General features: G+C 43.0%; 1 protein-coding gene across 2 annotated transcripts in view; it reads left to right on the top strand.

Moving 5' to 3' along the window:
- Positions 1–16,026, top strand: part of LOC126481405 (serine/arginine repetitive matrix protein 2-like) — a 349,894-nt gene that overhangs the window by 267,860 nt on the left and 66,008 nt on the right. For both annotated transcript variants that reach the window (XM_050105134.1, XM_050105135.1), the window contains exon 10: positions 12,513–12,622. In XM_050105134.1, the coding sequence (XP_049961091.1) occupies positions 12,513–12,622 (110 nt within the window). The remainder of the gene's footprint in view (positions 1–12,512; positions 12,623–16,026) is intronic.

Here is a 16,026-nt window from a genome sequence, read left to right as displayed (position 1 = left end):
ACAGTTCACTTAAAATTTTCCAGTCCTAGCATCACCCTTAAAAATCTAAATACATGACCTTCTTCAAAACGTACAGAATTTCAATCCTACCAAGAAGGAAAAAAAGGAACACTGAACATTATCACATTTTCAAGCAAAGATGTTCATCACTTTGAAAAAGAAGAAAGAGCAAGCTTACATTTTGTCAAGGGCCTCGGTGAGGGATGTTCATGAAGCACTTTCTTAAGTACCTTGAAAAATTTTCAGTGTCACACAGCACTTGGCCACATCCATAGGCAATGCACAGTCACCCTAACATTCATGTCCTCTCATCAGATGTTGCTTCCTTGCTCCTTCTTTAACATAAGTTTTCCTGCTGAAGGCCAGTATTTCTTCGGTTCATGGAAACAGTCAAAACAAAACACTCATCTGTAACATCCTCTAACTACATTGGCATGATCATTTACAGTGATGTAGATAAAATACTCAGATAACATACATATCAACAAAATTACAATAATTAATAAATAAAAACACTTTCAGAAATATTTCAAATAATCTTATGCTCCAACAGGGACATTGGTACACAATGAAATTTTCCTGGAAAATGCCTTTTTGCTGTCATAAAGTTTGTTACACAGTATTGAATAATGTATAATGTGAGCTGAAGCATTGATCTTAATAAAATTTGATTGTGAGCAGTAAAGGTCTGTTGTCAGAATCTTGGTTTGGAAAGCACTAACTAATATATACCAATAATGGCAATCCAATCTCAAAAAATTGGTCAGCATGTAGCCATATTTACTAGTCATTTGCTTTTACTTGTCCCCTCTATAAATGGTGGAAGTCATCTGACAGCATGCCACTCCAGAATGTTCACATTCGTTCCCAGCCTTAGCTATGTAATAGTTTTGAATGCCATAACAGTAAGTAACTGGTGTGATTATAGTGTTGAGCTGTGTGCGATGTTGTACATAGTGATTGTTAATACTATTTACAGAAATAAACGAAGAGGCTATATCTGGTCCTTTAGCAGCTCGCCATCGACATTCGTGTCACTTCTACAATTCATTAATCCATTACATATTTGTTTCTTTTATGGCCTACAAGCCAACTGCTTTGGGAGGAGGAGGAGGCAGGGCTTGTGTCAATAGCCAGCGTGCTATGAACCGATCACAACCTTCCACTCCCAGCATCCTCCATCCAGGGGCCAACCCTCCACCCCTCTTCCCCAGGGGTGTCACAGCTCTCTTCTTGAGTACATGTTTGACTATCACAGGGCCCCAGCCTTTGCATCATTCTTTCCTTTCCGTGCTGCATATTGTACTTCCACTATCCCTTCTCCCCAATGGCTTTCTTGGTGCCAACCCTACTTGGACATGGTTTATGATTGGGCCTCGAGTTTCCACTTCCATTGTATTCCACAACTTTTCATCAAATAAACACATGGTGAACATCGTTGGGCTTGGCCTGCCACCAATTTTCAAGTTTCTCCAGAAATGTGGATCATGCAGAGGTGGTCGCCCAATGTTTTGTGTGCTCCACCTTTGTGCGTTTCCATCTGTGCACCTTTCCCTTTAATACAGTAGTACACCCAAAACTCAGCACAGTAGCCATCCCGTTATGGGGAGGTCATAAAGTACCTGCACAGCGGTAGCCCCCTGATCATGCAGGGATCGCTCTGATGGTGTCTGAGCTGAAAACTGCCCATGCATGCCAAGGAGTATGTGTTTGTTGTGACTGAAGCACAGGGACTCCAAGCAATGGATAAGTGGCCAGGTAGCTGTTGCTGAGGCTGGGTGGTGTCTGTGGGGAGAGCCCCTGTTCGGAGTGGGTGGCACCATGGCGGATGAGCCACAAATGAAGCAGATGAAGTTACCTCCCACTGTTGGCCATAAACCCTCAGCAGTCTCTATGAAAGGACAGTCCTCTTTCAGTGCAGAGAGATAAAACCCTAAAATGTTCCCTTCCCTTGCTACACCATGGGAGGAATATAGGGCTAAACGGCAGGCAGACCAATACTCCTTGCAATACTTGTTTTGTACAGGGACTGATGGTGATTCCTTCATGGCCTTAAAGCCCGTGGTCTCTGTGGAGAACTTGGAAGACAAGTTTGGGGAAGTAGCAGCCATCTCTAAAATGAAAAGTCACAGTCACAGGCACTGATCGCTTGTAACAAGCTGTGTGGCATACTGGTGACTGTCATTGCCCATAAGAGTCTAAATCTAGTTCAGGGCATTATCTTCCACAGAGACATGCTCTTACAATCTGATGATGAGACATGCACCAACTTGGAGCAATATGGTGTACACTTTGGCTGTCATGTACCTAGGGGGCCAAAGGACAATAGGGTTGCTACTGGTGCCGTCATTTTGGCCTTTGAGGGTGATAGGGTGATTCATTGTAAACTGTACATTGCCCCCCCCCCTCCTCCCCCTCGTAGCGGTGCTGCAAGTGTTTGAAATTTGGGCACATGTCTTCGCGTTGCAACACTAGCCCCATCTGTAGAGACTGTAGATGAGTGCTGCATGCAGATGCTCCCTGTGTGTCACCCCCTATCTGTTTCAACTGTGGAAAACACCATTCTTCCATCTCACCACACTGCACTGTTTTCCAGAGAGAAAAGAAAATTTAAGCTTGCAAGACTCTGGACAAACTCAGTTACCAAGAGGCCAAGAAGAACTATGAGCAGTTGCATACATCATGTCAAATAATGTCATATGCTAGAGCTACGATGATGTTGGCCACTTTGGCAAAGATACTCCTGCCCATTACATCTCCTGCAGTGGTCCTTCAGGGCCACTCAATCGTACCTTCTCCAGTGATGCTTGGGAGCTCCCCTCTTGCTGCCCTGCACCTGCTTTGGGGCCAGGTCTCCACCTCCCAGCTAGATACAAATCACCTGCCTCTGGCTAGGAAAGGGTCCCTCGTGACACTTTCTTTCAAGGTTTCCACTGGTTCACAGCTGGACACCAGCCAGTGGCTGAAGGAGCCACAGGCTGCTGGTCGCAGGGCTTTGTGTTGTCCTCTTTACATGAAACTGATTCAGAGAAGCCCTCACAATCATTAGAATCCTCTAAAGAGAGGAAAGGCAAGAAAAAGTCCTCCAAGGAGAAAGACATTCCGATGGCCCCCATGCCACCAAATCCTGCCTGTTCCACTCCTGTGGGCAAGGCAGGGATACCAGCATCTGCCCCAGTTCGCACCACGCATTGTACCCTGGAACTTACGTGCATTGATGCCATAACCCTTCAGCCAGTGGTAGCAGGTGACCCAAAGGCATAACCTGCCCCCTTGATCCCTTCATGGCCTCACTGTACTTCGACCACATTATTCTCCAGTGGAACTGCAGCAGTTTTTTCCACCACGTGGCTGAGCTATGACATCTTTGAAGTACATCACCTGCCTTCTGCATTCCCCTTAAGGAGACTTGGTTTCCAGCAATGCAGACCCCAGCCCTTCGTGGATACCGGGGGTATTACAAGAATTGTGCTGCCTATGACAGGGTGTTGGGAAGTTTTTGCACATGTGTTCTGGACAATCTATGTAGTGAACCTGTGCCTCTTAACACACCTTTGGAGGTTGTGGCTGTTCGGGTAAGGGCTTTTCAGGATATTACCATCTGCAATGTTAACCTCCTTCTGGGAGGTTAAGTGTCTCAGAAAATACTAATTTCGTTGGTTTCTCAGCTCCCCCACCTTTCCTAATTTTGGGTGATTCCAATGCCCTTAACCCTTTGTTGGGTGGAGACATGGTCACTGGTCATAGTAAAGACTTCAAAAATTTACTGGCACATGATCTTTGCCTCTTGAATACAGATACCCCCAAACACTTCAGTATGGCACACAGAACCTTCTCAGACATAGACCTTTCCATTTGCAACCCTTGTCTTCTCCCATCCATCCACTGGAGGGTCCACAGTAACATTTGTTGGTAGTGACCTCTTTTCGATCTTCCTGCCCCTCCCTCAGTGTCATTCCACTGGAATCCTGCCCAGACGGGCTCTCGACAGTGGTGACTGGGATGCTTTCACTTCTGCTGTTGACCTTGACTCTCTGCCGCATGGATATATTAATGAGGCGGTCCAAAATACAACTACAGCCACTTTTTCGGCAGCTGATTTAGCAATCCCCTGTTCCTTGCACCCACCCCAGCAGCAGACATCTGAAATTGCAGAGGCCATTTGAGATTGTAGGCGGGTTCTCCAATGACATAAGCAGCACCCTCATTACCTTTAAGTGGTTCTGTGCCCGGAGCCACCACCTAACAAAAAGAGAGAAGAGAGAATGCTGGGAATGACACATTTCAAGCATCAGACCACTTACCTCTCCTTCGCGGGTTTGGGATAAGATCAGATGTCTTTATGGATACCAGACACCTGCAGGTTTATCTGATATTACCTTCAATTGCACTGTCTGCACTGATCCAGACACAGTCACCGAACATTTTGGTCTGCACTATGCTCAAGCGTCAGTGTCCTAAACCAGCAATTTGAGTGAAAGCAATTATCCTTTACTACACACCACCTGGAACCATGTTATCCTCCATTCAGTCATTGGGAATTCTCGTCAGTGTCCTTGCCCACTACCCTGATACAGCCTCAGTGGCAGACACATCCACAACAACCAAATGCTCAAGCACCTATCAGTGGATTGTCAGTGTCATATCTTTGCCATCTTTAACTGCATCTGGAGTGAGGGTGAGTTCCCATCACATTAGTGAGAAAGCATCATTGTCCCAGTATTGAAACTGGATAAGCACCCCCTAGAGATGGGCATTTATCGCCCAATTAGTCTCACCAACATTATCTGTAAGTTGCATGAGAGCATGGTGAGCAGGCTGCTTTGTTGGCTCCTTGAGTCTCAGGGTCTTCTACCTCCTCCCCAGGGTGGTTTTTGCTGAGGTCATTCCACTACTGATAATTGGGTTTACCTGTAGACTGCCATCTAAACAGCTTTTGCCCAGTGTCTACACCTTATAGCGTTATTCTTTGACCTGCAAAAGGCACATGCCACCACATGGCAACACATCGTCCTTACTACCTTACACGATTAATGTCTCCGGGGTCTGTTCTCAATTTTCTTCCAGAACTTCCTGTCCCACCTTACGTTCCGGGTTCGAGTTGGTGTTTCGCACAGTACCCTCGCTTATCCAAGACAGTGATGTCCCAGATGGCTCTGTACTGAGTGTCCCTCTCTTTCTCAGTATCAGCCTCTTTATATGATGGTGACTTTTCCCTCTACTGTTTCTGCGCTAGTGTGGATGTCACTGAATGTCAACTGCAAGGTTGCATACAAAAGGCACAGGCATGGGGCCTCACTCATGGCTTTCAATTTTCTGCTGCCAAGACTTGGGTCATGCAGTTCTGTCGATGTTGTAACGTTCACTCACAACGAGATCTTTACCTCAACAACCAACTACTCAATGTTGTGGAGACTTATCACTTTCTAGGACTGGTCTTCGATTCTCAGTTGTCATGGATTCCCCATCTTCACTAGCTTAAGCGAAAGTGCTGGGTGCACCTTAATACACTTCGCTGCCTGAGTAACACCAGCTGGGATGCAGATCGCAGTACCCTTCTACAGTTTTACAAAGCCCTGATACAACCCCGCCTCAATTATGGGAGTCTGGCATACAGTTTGGCGTCACCCTCAGCATTGTGGATACTGGATCCGATACACCACTGCCACGTGTAAGTTTCAACAGGAGCCTTTTGAACTAGCCCTGTGGACATCTTACTCGTGGAGGCTGGTGCACCTCCATTGCATATCAGGCATCAATAACAGTTTGTCAGTTATGCTATCACATTTGCAGCTTTCCTAAGGATCCGAACTACCATCTCCTCTTTCCAAACACAGTAACCCATCTCCCGCAATGGCAGCCCCAATCAGAGATTATGATCGCAATCCGTATCTGTTTCAATTGTTTCCTCTTCCAGCTCTCCTCTGGACCCATTCCTGTACACCTCTGTGGTACATCTCTCGATCACACTTCATCTTGACCTATCACAAGGTCTGAGAGACTCTGTCCATCCGGAGGCCTTCCATCACCAGTTTTTCTCTATCCTTGGCACATCCCAGGGTTTAGAAGTCATCTTCACTGATGTCTTAATGTTTGCAGGTCATGTAGACTTTGCTTATACTCTTGTGAGATGTATTGAACTTCTGTCCTTGCTAGATGGCTGTAATGTTTTCATTGCAGAGCTGGTAGCCATTTCTTGTGCTCTTGAGCTATCTGTTCCTGCAGTGGTGAGTCCTTTCTCATCTGCAACAACACTGTGAGCAGTTTGCAAGCTCTTAATGCGTGCTACCATAGTCACTTCTTGGTCATTGCTATCCGGGATTCCCTGCGTGCCCTTGAACAGAGTGGACTTGACACCACCAAACTAACTACCGGTAATAAAGGAGACTACATATCTGTGTGGGGGTCCTCCAAGTAGGACTCTTGCAAGGACTCTACTGACCGTTGCTGGAGCTGCATTGGCCACACTTGGCTGACTCATGCTTATCTCCTCCATAGCAAGAACCTGCCCCGCTGTCATTGTGGTGTCTGTTTGATGGTGGTCCACATTTTACTGGACTGTCCCAACCTATCCACCATCCGGTGGACTCTTAATCTCCCTGGCTGACTACCCTGGTGGTAGAAGATGATGCCCCAGCAGCTGACTTAATTTTATGGTTTATTCATGAAGTGGGCTTTTACCACTCTCTTTGTGGGAGGGCCGCTTGACATTATTGGCCCTTTGAGGGGCTGACAGAACACTATTGCCTGCTCTGCCCAGAGCGAGTGCAGCTGTCTACAGCCCGGTCCTCATCCTGCCTGCCCTTTCACTCTTCCCCCCCCCCCCCTCCCCCCTCCTCCCCCCCCTCTCTCTCTCTCTCTCTCTCTCTCTCTCTCTCTCTCTCTCTCTCTCTCTCTCTCTCTCTCTAGCTGTCTGTTAGATTTGTTCATCTTTTGTCTCTCTGTGCTTCTCTTGCCCTGTCTGTGTTGCTAGTCTTTCCAAGGCAATCTTTGAGCAGAGTGCCTCTGGTAAGTGACCCCGGGGAGGGGGAGGGGGGGATGTATGTCACCTCATTGTCTGTCTCCATTTTGTCTTTTTGTCCCTTACCTCAGCTTTGCTGCCATTGGTAAACCTTGGTGTTTTCTTCCCCTGGGTTTTGCGTAGTAGACTATCTCTGATTTTCAGTCATACAGACCTGGCTGTTCGAGGGCAAAGGGACTGATGACCTATTTGTGTGGTCCCTTTAAGCATCCAACCAACCAATCAACCAACTCAGGAGCCAAGTAAAAGTGTGCAATCAGGACGCGACTGTATGTGAGTGCAAAATGACTCGTTCAACATCATTAGGATTAATCATACAAATGATCTATAGAACACTAAACTAACTAACACACAACTATACAATCACCCAAAGGTATGATACCATTATCATAGTGACACTGATTATTGACTGTCAGTCATTGAGAGCAGTTTCCTGGGCTGATGGATTCGGAGAGAGGGTAGGGAAGGATGCTTGAGTCAATGAGGGGTAGTGAGGAAGGCAACCAAAAAGTGGGAAAGGCACAGGCTTCAACAGCTGCACAGCAAGACAAATGGAGTTCTGAGGGGGGTAGAGTGCAGAAGAGATACAGGCAGAGGTAGAAGGGGGAGGGGTTGAAAAGAGTCAAAGCTGTAGATGGAGAAGGAGTAAGGGAGGGGGGAGAGAAGGGAGGAGGTCTGGAAGGGGGCAGAGAGAGGGAGAGAGAGAGAGAGAGAGAGAGAGAGAGAGAGAGACCCACATGGGTGTGAGGGAGGAGGAGGAAGAGTGGGGGGAAAAGAAGCGATACGGACAATGACAGAAGAAAAAAGGGAAAATGAAAGATGTGACAGTGGGAAACACGTAGTGGAGGTTTAGGCCAGAAGGATTACAAGAATACAGGATATCCTGGAGAGAATTCTCAGTTTCATAGTTCAGAGAAAGTTGCTGGAAGAGTGTGTCCAAATGGCATTGGTAGTGAAGCAGCTGTTGTCATTTGTGTAGTTGTGTACAGCTGCTTGGCAACCAGGTGGTCAAATTTGCGGTTAGCCACATTTTGGTGGTGGCCATTCGTGTGAGTAGACAGTTGCTTACTTGTCATGCCCACATGGAATGCTGTACAGTAACTGAAGCATAGCAGCTATGTAACATGGGTGCTTTCACATGGGTGCCTGCCTTTGATAGGGTAGGAAATGCCTGTGACTGAACTGCAATAGGAGGTGATGGGTCAGTGTAAAAAATGGTTCAAATGGCTCTGAGCACTATGGGACTTAACATCTATGGTCATCAGTCCCCTAGAACTTCGAACTACTTAAACCTAACTAACCTAAGGACAGCACACAACACCCAGCCATCACGAGGCAGAGAAAATCCCTGACCCCGCCGGGAATCGAACCCGGGAACCCGGGCGTGGGAAGCGAGAACGCTACCGCACGACCACAAGATGCGGGCTGATGGGTCAGTGTACAGGACAGGTCTTGCACCTGGGTTGTCCACAAGGGAATGACCCATGGGGTGCAGGATCGGCAGCAGGATTGGAATAGGGGTAGAAAGCGATATTCTATAGGTTGGATGAAGGGTGGAACTGTAATTTGGGTGACGTTGATAGGATATCCCTCATCTCAGGGTATGATGTTAGTTGAAGCCCTGGTGAAGGATGTGGTAGAGCTTAGCTTTTCAAGGCCAGGGTGATAGTGAGTGGTCAGAGGAATGCTGTTCAGTGACTGGTTAATGCACTTACTGGTGTCAGAGAAATAGCTGGCACAGGAGATCTGTTTGTGGATGAACTGCATGGGATATTGTAAAGGCTCTGGTAAGGTTATCAGAATATTTAGATGACTCGTGCTTACCACTGCAGACGCGGCACCCATGGGAATCGAGGCTGTAAGGAAGAACCTTCCTGGCATGGAATGGTTGTGGAGAGTCATAGTGGAGGTACTGCTGGTGGTTGGTGTGCTTGATATGAGTAGATGTATTTATGGAGCATTTGAGAGGTGGACGTTGACATCTGGGAAGGTGACTTATTGAGCTGAAGTGATTTGGAAGGACGTGTTGACGTTATGGAGGGAAGAGTAAAGATTGTCCCTGCCATGAGCCCAGATCATGGAAAAGTATCATCAGTGAATCTGAGCCAGACAGGAGGTTTTAGTTGTTAACTGGATAGGAAGGACTATTCCAGATGGGATTGTGCCATGTGAATATCAATGGCAGTACCATAGATTTGTTTTTAGATTTAGCTCTCTAAAGTTAAATAATTGTTGGTCAGGGTGTATTTGGCCAAGAGGAATAGCAGATAGGTAGTGGGTTTGGTGTATGGGGTCACAGGGAAAGGTAATGTTCCATAGCAACAAGGCTTTGGACATGGGGGATCTTGGTGTACAAGGAGGTCACCTCAACAGTGATTAACAGGGAGTCTGGTAGTAATGGGGAACTATGTAAAGGCAATGAAAGAAGGCATTTGCTAGCCTATAAAAGGGAGAACTATATGTGGAAACAGCAATGTTATACATCAGCCATGCTGCAGTTACTGTGCAGCATTCTAGTGGGCATGACAAGTAGCAAACATGTCTACTTACATGTCTGGCCACCACCAAACTGTGGTCAACTGCAGGCTTTACCATACAGTTGTCAAACAGCTGGACACAATAACACTGCATCACAAGTTCCTATGAACTACGCAGGTGCAAATCATGTCTCCAGCATGTCCTGTGTTCTTGCAATCCCCCTGGTTAAACATCTGCTAACCTGTTTCTCACTGCCTCACCCTACCTTTTCTCTTTCCCTTTTGTCTTCTGTCATTGTTGACACCATTCCTTCCCTGCCTAAATTGCATACTGCCTTCTCCCACCAGCCCCCTCTCCTACCCCCCCCCCCCCCCCCCCAGACTCCACCCCTCTTCTTGCTCCTCTCCCAGATTCTCTCTCCATCTCCACCTTCTTGCTTTTGACACTTTGAGGTCTAGCAAATGACGCTTTGAGGTCTAGCAAATGAGACAAATTTTGGGTTCAGAAAATAAACCATTTATGCCATTATTTAAAATGTTACAGGCACATTTTATTTGATATATATTAAAAGGTAATTAACACTAAAAAAGACCAAGCTTCAAGGTTTAGTTTTTTGTATTTAGTTTAGTTCTTTGATTGAATCTTCTGGGGGGGGGGGGGGGGGGGAGGGAAAGAGAGAGAGAGAGAGAGAGAGAGAGAGAGAGAGAGAGACATTCAGAGACATAAAATACAACTAATTTGTTGTTACAGCAGTAGTATCTGTAACAGCAATATTAATGACAAAAATTGTAGCAGGCTGCAGCTTACGTGAATATGAACCTTATGCAGACTGTCTCTACTCAGATACTCCAGAAGAGGACATACAAGTGTAGAGTAGACAGTCTCTTAAGTACACGTTTTGCAGTTTCTCCGTATTCTGTCAATAAGTCATAGTCTTTGGTTTGCTTTATGCACAACATTATCTATATGACTGTCCCTATTTAAGTATTTAGTTGAATTTACAGCCTTTAGATTAATGCGATTTATCATGTAACTGAAATTTAGCAGATTCCTTTTAGTACTCATTTGGATGACAACACACTTTTCATTATTTAGAGTCAGTTGCCACTTTTCACAACGTACAGATATGTTGCCTAAATCATTTTGCAATTTGTTTTCATCATCTGCTGACTTTATGAGATGGTAAATGACAACACCATATGCAAAAAATCTAAGAGTGCTATTCAGATGCCCTCCTAAATCATTTATGTTAATCAGGAACAACAGAGGGCCTGTAACACTGCCTTGGGGGAACACCAGATATTTCTTCTGTTTTATTCTATGACTTTGCATCAGTTACTATGAAATGTGACCTTCATGACATGAAATCATGAATCCAGTCACACAACTGACACAATAGTCCATAGGCACGCAATTTGATTAGAAGTTGCTTGTGAAGTGTGGTGTCTAAAACCTTCTGGAAATCTATTAATATGGAATCAGTTTGATATCACCTGTCAGTAGCACTCATTACTTCATGTAAATAAAGAGCTTGTTGTGTTTCACAGGAACAATATTTTCAGAATAAGTGTTAGCTGTTTGTCAATAAATAATTTTCTTCAAGGTAACTCATATTGTTCGAACACAGTCTATGTTCCAAAATCGCCATTATCGATACGTGTCTGTAATTCAGTGGATTACTCGTATTTGCTTACAAGGAAGATTATGTAATGAGCAATGAAAACCATATGTCTCCTCCTTGTAGTTAAACCTACCCACAGCCCATTAATTTGAATGCCAATGTCCTTTACTAGGCATGGACCTATTCATAGTAGTATGCTCTTGCCCTCCTCAGATCTTTGAAGCGACTTACACAGCCAGTTATAGCAACCTGGTATTTTTCACATTAAAGATGTTGAATGAGCAATAAGTGATAGAAAAAATTGTTGGGCTGAACAGGGATCAAACCTTGGACCTTTATATGTGTAGTCTGGCACTGCTCAGCTACATCTCCTCCTGTTATTACCTCGAAATTATTTTTCAGTTTCTTCCACTGATGTTCACATTTTCTCTTCTTTTTCATATAATTATAATTTTTATTGTCGACGGGGGTGTCTGCATATACTGTTTCCAGCCAGATTTTGTTGTTTATTATACAGCATGTTACGCAACCATCCGTGTGTGGCGTGTTTATAATTATGTTTTATTTATATTTTAGGACAATTAATCTGTAAAAACACACCAAATGTCATAAAGAAAGCGTGTAAACTGTCTGAGGATGAATCACGATTCGAAACCGGTATCAGTTTCCTTTGAATAAAGGAATTGAAAGTAAATTTGTGGCTGGTTGCTGCCCTAACACCATCAACAAATGTCCCAAAACATTGATAAAGATGAAATAGTCTGTCATAAATAAAGATCACTTATTATAAGCAGCTGTTTGGTACATCTACTCTAAATAAAAATTGTTCTGAAACTTTTGGCAATGGACCTCATCTACTGCAAGCTCTCTGCTTTCCATATTTTGGGAGGAGGTAGTACTGACCAAAACATTCTGTAATAAACTTGGGCTCTAAAACATACATTGAAGAGCTATGAGCACTTGTTCGGTAGAAGATATGTGTTTCACAGTTGCAAAGATGAACGATTGCTCATAGCTCTTCAATGTATGCACTTCAGGGCCCATGTTTACTGGGCATCTTATTCTTGTTTTGGTCCATACTAACTCCTCCCAAGACATGGAAAACAAAAAGCTTGCAGTAGAAGAGATCCTCTGCAGAGTTATTAGAATGATTTTTGCTTATAACTTTTGACTGTCCCGTACCTCAAACTGATACATTTACCCTTCTCCATCATCCCTGAAAGTTTGTATCGTAATCATGGACCCACCGCATGTATTATCAGAAAATATATCTACACTTAGCTTATAACAGGAAACAATAAACATACCTGTCATCTACAATTTCTTAAGAATATAAAATGGCCCTCATTTCTATTGAGAGAATTTTAACTTGGCTTCTGATTATATTTTCAGGTGGAGGAGAACAGGACGTTTTGGCATTAAATGAACTATGTATAAAATGTCAGTGGAAACCACCAGAATTTGAGAGCTGCCCCACTACTGGAAACGAACACATTTTCAAAGTAAGTAGAATAGATAAGAGAGTATATGGAATCAATAATAATAATAATAATAATAATACTGAATATTAATAACTACACTGATCAACAAAATTATTTCTTTTCATATTAAAAGAAGTATAATGGGTGATTGTTACTGAGTTTTTTGTGTTGGTTTCAAATAATTTTACAGGCGTATTCCATCACCCATAGTTTGTGAGTAATCACATTGATAACATTTCTGGTAATTATACATTTGAGTAAATGTAAAACCTAAGCTGAAAGATATTTTATGTATGTAAAATGTGTGTGAGGTAAATTTTTGGCTACTTGGCTAGAAAAACATCTCTTATGAGTGTTCACGATAGTGTACCATCATATTTAAAGCCCATTTTCCATGGAAGCATTTTTCCATTTCAGCGGTGTCCTGTTGGATACACTTGCCATGTTTGTTGCTAACAGCACCAAGGGAAGAAATTTCTGTGGGAGACCAATGTGTGTGTTTTCAATCACAGATTACATTCCATCACCTTGTAGTTCTCAGTCAGCTTTCTGACAAGTTCTTTATAATGTTCAGACCCATAGTTTCCTAGAAAGGTTACAGTAATGTTTTTGAAAGAACTGTGCAGCTGATTCTTGCATATTTAACAGGCTTTCATAAGTTCCATAATTTGAGGGCTCACCAATATGCCCCCCTTTAGTTTTGCTTCGCAGATCTTAGGGAACCTTCCACCACTATCCCTTGATTTCACAAAATTCTTAATCAAACCTAGTTTGATGTGCAATGAAAGCAATGAGATTTAGACAGCACTTACAAGTGATGGATGAGCCATCTTTGTATAATGATCACTTCTATCTCCACTATCCCATATGCACAAGAAGCAGCAAAATTTTGTGTAGATAAGTTGTAATCCAAATATAATAGCTTCACTTTATAATCAGGCCTGCCAGCAGCAGTAGTCATATTGGATATTGAAAAACAAGAGATGCATGTTCATGGAACTTTCCTTCAAACTAACTGTGTAAGGTATAAGAATGGATGGAAACTTATTTCCAATCTGACGCAAGACTGCTTTCAAGCCAGTTTTTGAGGTGTCATAGAACAAACACCAAGGGACTCCATCAAGGTTTAATAGTATTATAGAAAATTGGGTCCTCCTCCTCAGAAAATAAATGCTCAAATTCCTTTTGACATTCGGGAGGACGAAGATTCAATCCCACGTCCGGCCATCCTGATTTAGGTTTTCTGTGATTTCCCTAAATCGCTCCAGGCAAATACCGGGATGGTTCCTTTCAAAGGGCATGGCAGACTTCCTTCCCCTTCCTTCCCTAATCTGATGAGACCGATGACCTCGCTGTCTGGTCTCCTTCCCCAAAACAACCCAACCCAATCCTTTTGACATTACTTACTCTGGAACCAGCCTTTGAATCTTTAAAGTAAATGACTAACTAACTCCACTTCACTTTTTTAGGTAGCTTTAGATCATCAACTCCTTCCATAAAATCTGGATCGTTCTATGGCATCAACACTTCCAAAATATTTTCACCTTTTTTCTGTCTGATGGAGGTGATGTAGGATGGCATTATCCATGAGGCAGTAGTCAAATTGCTGATTCTGAAGACAGAAGTTTTACAGCATGTTTGGACTTTGAACTAATTACAGATATATTTGTCAAGCAGAAGTAGCAGTTTTACTGCACCACCCTTTTAGATACCACTAATGCCAACTTCGTAATATGTTTCAATCGTAGGAGATATACTATAATGACAGGCTCTAATAGCACTGCAATATGTAGGGAAAAACAATGTCAGCCAACGTAGCTCACTCTCGTAATACTACAATTCGTCCTGACAAGATCTTGCCTTTACTCAATGACGTAATCTGTGTGACTTGAAGTAATCGTCCGTGTTAACACGATGACGTCACATAAGGTTTTATGTTTATCTTCTCACACTGTAAATTACACTCTAGCTCGCTACATCACCACCATGTACGAAAAGATGGACACAAAAAGACCTTTCGTGGTAGAATGGGATCAGTGATAACTATTTGGATATTAATTACAATAATACATCTGACTATCAGGGTTCACTAGGTTTCAAAGGTAAACTACCACCAAAGCTAGTATCACTCACCAGAAAAATGTTAACGAGAGTCTACGAGGAGTAGGAATGATGTATTTACTTTACCAACAACAGCACACTATACTGGTGGAAACGTACAAGAGGCAAAGACATAATTTTATACTGTTTATGTCTCATTGTCAGTCAACAATAACCTTTATAAGTAGCGCCTTGCTACAACAATATCCTTGATGTTCTGGCATAATGACAAGTGCTGGCATGTTGGCCTGGAACATTACAGCAGAAAGGGCTGTGAGACAATGTCAGCCTATGGTACACTGACTGGGATGACACCACGAATGGAGTGGCAGCTACATGAAGAGAATATAAGTGCCACCCCAGCTAACTGCGGCGGGAGTGGAAGACTAGCCGTCATACAAATGCTACAGCAGTGACTTATGAACTGTTTTGTTTGCTTGCATTGAAATTATATATACCAAAGGACATTGATTACTTGCCTGTCGTCATTTGCTTGCGACACACCTTTGTGAATATGCGGACTTCAGTATTGTCAAATTAACTTACTGTGATAAACTCCATTAATACGTTGTGCTTGAATTGTTGTCTAGCAATCCTAGAAGACAGCTTCGTAGGCACCCTGTATTAGCCATGTGGGCAGAATACTACACTTGACTCTATTGAAATTTTATCATAATAAACTATTTCATTAATCTCGGCCCTTCAGAAATTAAATGGACAAACTTTTTATTTATACTTAATCACTTTTCCATAATGTGCAAACTTGCTTTCCCCGTCTAAAGATTAATTATCTTTCTTTTCATTACAAGTCGTTCACTGAAAAATATTATTCCTTTTCTTTATTTTCTTCAAACTTTGCTTTTACCAATAATCCAGTCTTTTACTTCATTGGCCTTTGGGTTTTGGCTTTATTCTGAAAAGATATTTTCCAGATGTTAGTCTGCATTCAAATAAGACTTTGATTATTTTTTCTCGTAATTATTTTGAAATAGTTTGGGGATAAGAGACAAGTCGGGTACTGACTTTTTCAGTTTAAAACTGTTTTCTTTATTTTCTGCAGTTAAATAAACTACCAGTACAAGTCAGCATTTTGTTTTTTGAGTGCTGGTTCACTGTTCAAAACCCCAATAAGCAGAAATGTAATTAAAAAAATAAATAAAACAAAAAACCTGAGTGTCAGCGCCACTTTACAGCTATATGAACAAAGAATCAGACAAAACTTAACCACTTCAGCCTTTGACTACCGCGACCCACTAATATGTAAAGCTCAATAGACAACACTCGATGATCTCTTTTTGAGAGAGAATTAGCATGTTGTCTTTTAA

The sequence above is a fragment of the Schistocerca serialis genome, chromosome 5, assembly GCF_023864345.2.
Source record: "Schistocerca serialis cubense isolate TAMUIC-IGC-003099 chromosome 5, iqSchSeri2.2, whole genome shotgun sequence".
In the NCBI taxonomy this organism is placed as follows: Eukaryota; Metazoa; Arthropoda; class Insecta; order Orthoptera; family Acrididae; genus Schistocerca; species Schistocerca serialis.
The sequence above is the reverse complement of the archived record's forward strand: the minus strand, read 5'-3'. Positions and strand labels throughout refer to the sequence as shown.